Source organism: Miscanthus floridulus, unplaced genomic scaffold, assembly GCF_019320115.1.
Source record: "Miscanthus floridulus cultivar M001 unplaced genomic scaffold, ASM1932011v1 fs_49_3_4, whole genome shotgun sequence".
NCBI lineage: Eukaryota > Viridiplantae > Streptophyta > Magnoliopsida > Poales > Poaceae > Miscanthus > Miscanthus floridulus.
In genome coordinates, this window is record NW_027096843.1 from 2232 (window position 1) to 10172 (window position 7941).

Below are 7941 nucleotides of genomic sequence, written 5' to 3' on the forward strand. Positions count from 1 at the left end.
CGCCATCCCACGAGTGCCTTGTTGTGGAGCACTCCCATGGCGATGAGGTCTTCGATGGTCTGCTCATTGCTCCTTGACTTCCACCACTCCTTCGCCATGACTTCGCCTTTCTTCTGGGTGTCTCTCTTCGCCATTAGTCTGTCCTTACTAAGGGGGGATGCGGTGGCGAGGAGATTGGTGATGATTTTCAGAGGAATAGGGCTCAGCAACAGGAAGAAGAAGGTTGCGGCGGTGAATGACAATGGGGATCGGTAAAAGTAACTTACCAGATCTATATTATAAATAACAAAGAGCTCCGTCGTTTCGTCCGCCCGAGATTCTTGGGAGACGTGTGCATGCGCCACAGACGGTTGTTCACACAACCTCGAGATCTACGCCAATAAACGCGCCCCTTCGTTACCAGTGTACGTGCCTCTTTGTTGATAGTGTAAGAGGGCCCACACTGACGCACCTCCATACAGGTGCCAAGCGACTGTTTGCCAGAAAAGAGCAAGAAGACAGAGTGACGTACTATACCCGTCTGCTTTTTTGACCAGACGTGTCAGACTGGACTTGACAGAGAAAGGAGATAAATAAATACACCAAATAATATTACAAGCGGCGTTCATATTTTCGCTGCATGTCTTGTGCTCAAGGATAGATCAGACTACTACAATGCTCGGGGACTGCCCAGACCACTGCAATGCTCGGGGACTGCCCAGACCACTGCCGTGCTCGGGGACTGCCCAGACCACTGCCGTGCTCGTGGACTGCCCAGACCACTACCGTGCTCGGGGATTGCTCCGACCACTGCCGTGCTCGGGGACTGCTCCGACAACTTATGTGCTCGGGGACTGCCCCGACCACTGCTCGGAGAATGGTTCTCCTCGGCTACATGTGATTTGTACTCACATACAGTTGAGAGACATTTATTTAGACCTTGCTTCAAGGCTCATACTTTGCCTTCCAGCATGCTCGGGGACTACGACGGTACGATGCACCTGCCGGTGCATCTCGTATCGCCTGTACAACGATTGGATTCTTAACTTCAGTGGAAATTTTTTTCTAGACCCTGGCACCACGTGCCTGTGTCACCTACTACCAGGCTCGGGGACTAAGTGGGCACACTTCACCTTGCGGTGAATGTGTTTTAATCGACCCCTATGCTTTGAATGATTGTAAGGATTATTAATGTGCTCGGGGACTGTCCCGACCACTGCTCGGAGAATGGTTCTCCTCGGCTATATGTGATTTGTACTCACATACAGTTGAGAGACATTTATTTAGACCTTACTACAAGGCTCATACCTCGCCTTCCAGCAAGCTCGGGGACTACGTCGGTACGATGCACCTGCCGGTGCATCTCGTTTTTGTTTGTATGACAATTGGGTTCTCAACTTAACTAGGAATTCTTTTTAGACCCTGGCACCACGTGCCTGCATCCCCTACTACTAGGCTCGGGGACTAAGTGGGCACACTTCACCTTGCGGTGAATGTGTTTGTTTTTCGACCCCTACGCCTCTGATGTTCAAGGACGCTATGCTTCAAGACCACTTACATTTCTTTTTAAAAATACAAGTGGGCACACTTCTCAGGACAGAAATCTTTTTCTTTTTTCTTAAGAGCACCATACATTCTTCGGACAACTTACTTCTCCAGCGATGACGGTGGTCAGAGATGTTAAGGACTCAAGCCTTACTTGTCGGAGAAGGTTAAAATGCGTGTCGCAGCATAATACATGGTGCTCGGGGACTAGCTGTGGGTGTATTAACCCCTATACCCTTACGACTAAGCTTGGGCCGGCCCAGATCAGTGGGTCCGGTCCACCAAAAGACAACGTGCGGCCCAGCCAACCTGATCGGAGTCCCGCACAAGGAGTCAAGGCGGATTTAGCGATCAAGCAAGATCCTGGTCGGTTAGAATAGGAATCCTTATCCGGCCACATATGGCAATTGTAACTGGCTAGGATTAGTTTCCAGATCTGTAACCCTACCCCTCGGACTATATAAGGCGGGCAGGGGATCCCTCTAAAAAACATCTCTCATTGACATACATCAATACAAATCAGACGCAGGACGTAGGTATTACGCCTTCCGGGCGGCCGAACCTGGATAAAACCTCGTGTCTGTCTTGTGTCACCATCTTGTTTGTGGCTTGCGCATCTGTCTGCCGACAATCTACTACTTTGGGCATACCCCTAGGTAGACTGCCGACCATATTTCGTCGACACAGTGAAAAGGAAAAGACTGTAAAACTTGAGCAGTCACTAGATGGCCTGGATGTCCCAAACGTTGGTGCCACAAGGACGTAGCCGAGGATGCAGTGAGTGCTTGATGCTGAGGAAAACGTAGGGGGTAGAGGTCGCCGCTGCTCTCACATCGGAGAATCGCCTCCCTAGTAGGAAGTGCCTTTATACAAAAACCAGATGGATCAAATTCGATAGCAACATTATTATCACGGGTTAGACGACGAACGGAGATTAAATTTTTAACGAGAGAAGGAGAAACAAGAACATCATTTAGCTGGAGAGGAGTAGTGGTGGTGGGAATGAGTGTATTTGCTTTATGAGTCACCGGCATCCGAGCGCCGTTGCCGACTGTGATTGTAGATGAATGAGGCTGAATAGTAGACGGGGAAAGATTACCAGAGGAGGAGGACATGTGCGACGTTGTGTCGGTATCAAAATACCACTCCGAGGCACTTGGTGGCTGGGAAGGGACACCAGTGGACTGGAGCGCGGCGTAGAGGGCAGCGGTGTCGAAGCTGTTGGCCTGCCCGTTCATCGATGGTTGCTGATGATGACTGACAGCCATCGCCTGTTGGGATTGGAATGGCGGCCGGGGTCCAGAACGCCCGCGCCAGGTGCGCGGAAGGGCATGGGCCAGGCCTGCACCATGCCCTGCCAAGGGTTATAGCCCGCGGCCCATGGCACAGACTGGGACTGGTTGTTGGAGTTGTTGCCGCGCGAGTTGCCGCCGCCGCCGTTGCCTCATCAACGGCTGCGCCACCGATCGTTGCGGTTGCCACCGTTGTTGGATCGGGAATTGTTGTTGCGTGGTGTGTTGGAGTTGGAGGAGCCATCGGCTGAGGAGTGGTGTCCCGAGTTCGAGCCACCGCCAGAGCGATCGCCGTGGGACGCGGTGAGCGCCTGTCCAGCCTCAGCCGTGGCATCACGCTGGACGTCAATCTCCTCAAGGATGAGGAAGGACCGGGGTACTCATGAAGGTGTGTGGTGGGTACTTGGACGTGATCACCGGCTTGGCGTAGCGATAGCGCGGATTAAGGCCGTGAAGAAGATTGAGCACTTGATCGGCTCGGAGATGGGATGGCCGATGTCGCGCAGCTGGTCGGCGAGACGCTTTAGTTTGGTGCAGTACTCATTCATGGACATGTCTCCCTGCTACAGAGAGCGGAACTCGGCTTCCATGTACACGGCGCGCTGCAGCTCGTTGTCCTGGAAGAGACCTTCGACGGCGTGCCAGAGGGAGAAGGCGTCGTTGCGGTCGCGGCGGATGATGTCGAAGACGCCCTTGGAGACGGTGGTGAGGATCCAGTTGACGACGCATGAGTCGATCATGCGCCACTCGCCATCGCGCTCGTCGGATGGGGTAGTCGATTTCACGTGGCTGTGCAACCCGAACTTGCCGAGGGTGGACTCGAAGAAGAGCCGCCACTGGCCATAGTTTCCTTCATCCATGTCAAGGACGACGGGAACATGGTGACGGATGGAGATGCTCTGGATTTGTGAGGCAGAAGCAGGAGCGACGGAGAAGCCGTCATCAGAGGAAGACTCAGAGTGCACAGAGGAGGGCGCCATGGGAGCGGAAGGTGTGGCGAAGGGATTTTCGAGAACACTGGACGATGATACCATGTAGAAGGGAATAGACCAACTGGACGGTTTGTATTGATCATCAATGTGTACATATATAGAGTACAATCAGTGGCATTTGGTCACGCATGTGCATGCAGTTGTATAAGCTAGCGATCTATGCGGTAGCAAGGGCGCCGTGGTGACCGAGCGTGCATGCAGCGGAGGAGCGCGCTCAGCGGATCAGGGCGCGACGAGTGCGCGACGTGCGCTGGAGGTTGCAGGCGCTGAAGACTCGGACTGCTCTAGCCGTTGGCGAGCACGTTCCGCTGACATTAAGTGTTTCAACACAAAGATGCCTTGCGCTTTTTCTCTTTTTTTAATAATAAAAACATATAATAAATTATACAAAAACAATATTTTTTTGGTATAGCCGTAATATGGCCCAAAAGAACAACAAACCCGCTAGGGCGTGTTTATTGTGTTTAAGACCACTACTTGAAACTAGGAACAATAATTCTTCAAAAAAAAACTAGGAACAATACACCTTTTTTTCTTCTTTTTTTTAATACATCTCTCTCTCTCTTCTTCTTTTTCTGTGCATCATGCTTTTCACTCCACTTTAATTCCTGTGCTAAGACAAGTCATCTATTTTAGGACGCAGGAAGTAGATTAAATATTCTAGGGAGCAACCAAAGAGGTAGAGGAATAGCCAATGGCATATATAATAATTAAAGTATGAAGAACTTTATTAGCATGCACAAGATTTTTGACAATTGAGAGCTGTTATACTAGTTAGCCTTTACCTCACAAAAAATGACAATGCTTTTATAAAGAAACTTCGATGCCTAAGTGTTCACACTCAAAGTTATCGCAATGCTTGTGGTCAGTCAAATCGTCAGAGTTTGCATAGACGGAGAAGGAAAAGTTTGCCTGTATGTGACTCAGACTGATAGTTGGCCATTCGGATTATTGATAAGTTAACCGATGCTGTCTTTTTTCAAATGTAGCGCTCAATGAATGAATGTAATGGCCGGCAACGGCATCTCCTGTATCTTTTCGCAAACTCTTTCTACTTAGTGCAACGATGTACAATTCTCTTGCGTATTCGAGAAAAAAATAAGTTAACGGATGCTGTTGAGTTTTGATAATAAAGTAAGATCGCTACGGCAAGCACGACGACAGAGAAGGCAGCATGCACCAGAATGTTCATCCATGCACCCAGACAATTTTTTGTGGACAGCACCATGGTTTGGACGTGAGTCCGAGGATGACACGCAATACTATACTACTTGGGGCCTAGTAGTCCGTTTATTAGTCCAGCGACTAAATTGGAAAGGAAAATATTATTTGGACCTTGATCCGACAACTTTGAGCCAGCAATAATAATCGGCAAGCGGCTCCCGTTCACAAACCCGCTCGCCGCCTCACGTAAAATCGAATAGAATTGCGTCCGCTCCGCCTGCGCAATAGGAGAGCGCGCCCGCCGCGCCCACGTCACCACACGTCTGCGCCACTGCTCCCAACCACGAGATGCAGCAGAAAGTGGTAGGAGGAGAGATGTAACACATGATCTACTTTTGAAACATCCAAAAACAACGGTTGCAACATATGTCTGAAGGTAGTTGAAACACTTGAAATATGCTTATAAAAAACATTTGAAAAACACACCTGAAACACACTTGAAAACCATTGCAATCATACGCAACATCCGAATAAAATACATGCAACATATGTGTGAAACATATGAAACATCCAGATAAACACAATTGCAACATGTGCCCAGAAAACACAGATGGAAACATACATATGAAAACATCTGAAACACTCAAAACATACTATTGCAACATGCTCTGAAAACAATCGCAACATATGCAACATGTGCAATATCCCCGATCTACTTTGCAACATTCATATGATTCAACTGCAACATACCTCTGAAATGTCTGAAACAATTAAAACATACAATTGCAACATGGGGGTGGGGGGGGGGGGGGAGAGAGAGCCTGGCGCGGGGAGCGCCATGGCTGGGATCTGGGGTATGGGTGGGGGTCGGTAGGGGAAGGATGAGGTGTGCGGGGAGGGGCGCCGAGGGTGGGGGAGGAGGAGGAAGGGTGGGGGAAGGAGTCGCAGGGGTCGGGGAAACATCGGCGAGGGGGGAAGGAGTGAGAGCGAGGATTCCGGCTGTCGAGGATCGAAGAGAAGAAGAGAGAAAGGAAAGAAAGCAACGCCAGCGGTGGCTGTCAGGACCTGGCCATTGCGGTGGTGGCGATGAGGACCGCCACAGTGGACGAGACACTACGCGATGCCACGGTGCGACCACCGCTTCCAAAGAGTGGGGAGAAGGCCATCGGGGTGGGGAGGAGGATGCCAGGTGGGGAGGAGGATGGGGGTGGTGGGGGGGGGAAGGAGCTGGCGGAGTGGGGAAAGGAGCCGCCGCCAGCCAGGAAGCAGCGATGGGTGTGTCGTCGGATGTGGGCGCGGGACGCGAAAGGATAAGAACGAATGAGGAGGGGCATGAGCGCTGCAGGAGTGTGAGCGGTCGAGAAAGGATAAGGCAGAGTGCGGGAGGGGGTGACGTGCAGCACGGGTGGGTCGGGTCGGGCGGGTCGGGTCTGTCCGTTCATCCGGACGCCCGCTGCTTATCATTATCGATAATGAATGGGCTTTGAGATAGAGATAAATAGCTGAATTCTGATGGATGGGAAGAAAACGTATGGCTGATACAAAGAGGGGAAATCATGTTGCTTTCTTCAGTTGTTCCTTGTATACACACGAAAGACCAGCTGCCCTATAAATATAAAGGGTGACTACTGATTGAGGTATTCCAACTATCCCATCGTCAAAATCAATCTACTATGACCCTTTTACCCTATTTTTCAACCCTCGTGCTATTTCATCCCTTGATCTGACAACCAAAGATGGCGTACTAGGCTGCGGCCAACCTAGGGTAACCTGACAACATCCTTGTCCTAACAGGGTCTCTACCGGGCGAGAGCTGTGACGGTTTTTTTTGCTAGTTTGCTGTGAAAACTAGATGGTTCTTCGCCACACAAGCACGTTGGTTATCTTTTGGTGATTTGCTTGTAATCCTCTCTTTCTTCACCACGAAAGAGTGACATCCTGCTGCGTTCTTCGGCCCTTGCTGGTATGAGATTTGGGATCAATCCTACATCAACACTAAGTTTACCCTAGTAATGAACGTTTTATATTATTGAGGTGGTAGCAGGGCTTCTTAGTGCCTTGTAAACAGTGTAAAAACCTTGCATTAGGAGGTACTACTTGTTTTGATGAAATATAATAAAGCTATCTAGGCTTGTCCTGAATTAATTTTCTATAACTTTGATCATCAATATCTAAAAACTTACGTACACTAGTATATCGCCCGTGCTAACGCTACGAGTCATATTAAGTCTAAAGTTAATGCTATCAAATTTGAAGTACTTCATTAAGATTCAATGAAAAACATATTTCTGTGGCCCCAAAATAATTGAAGCGATGCGAGTTAAAAAGCATAGATGTACTTTTGTCGTAAAAGTTAGAATTCAAACTCGTTTTATAAAATTTCATATGAAAATGACAAAATCATTGAATTTATTATTCTCATATTTTAAAAATTTAGGGAATCCCAACTTATCGAAACAGAAGACAAATTTTAAAGTATGTGTCTACACAGTAAAAAACTGAGCAAATCAAATTGGCCCCGTTTGCTTCGCTGAAAAAAACAAGCCAAAACACTGTTCCGGCTGATTTGTTATGAGAGAAAAATAATGTTCGGCTGAAAAAAAAAACTAAAAGTATGGATTATAAGATAAGCAAACATGGATTATTCTGCAACCAACTCATATATCATTCTGCAATTACGAGCATTAAAACACACATAGTAGCATGTGGCTGCAGCCTTCACCCTTCAGGTTCTGTACAGGACTTGCTTGTTTCTCTAACGGGTACAGGCTCATGGAAGAAGATGCAAGAAGGCATCGGAAAGCTACCATTCCTTCACGCAAGTCGAAAAATCAAGGCACTACAGCTTAGGGATGAAAACGGTACGGATATTTTTCGACCGTATTCGAAACCGAATCCGTTTAGAGAGGTTGAGATCTGTCTGTATCCAAGTCCGGATATCCAACATCCTATACCATATCCATATCCAA

The 7941-nt window shown here is 48.6% G+C and overlaps 1 protein-coding gene across 1 annotated transcript; it reads right to left on the reverse strand.

The window, feature by feature from the left end:
• Window positions 1-3379: 3379 nt before the first annotated feature.
• LOC136531988 (uncharacterized) lies at window positions 3380-3796 on the reverse strand. The gene has a single exon (XM_066524632.1). The coding sequence runs from the start codon at window positions 3794-3796 to the stop codon at window positions 3380-3382; it is 417 nt and encodes a 138-aa protein (XP_066380729.1).
• Window positions 3797-7941: the final 4145 nt, after the last annotated feature.

Coding starts and splice junctions, on each gene's coding strand:
- LOC136531988 (XM_066524632.1), bottom strand. CDS start 3,796: ATGGCGCCCTCCTCTGTGCACTCTGAGTCTTCCTCTGATGACGGCTTC.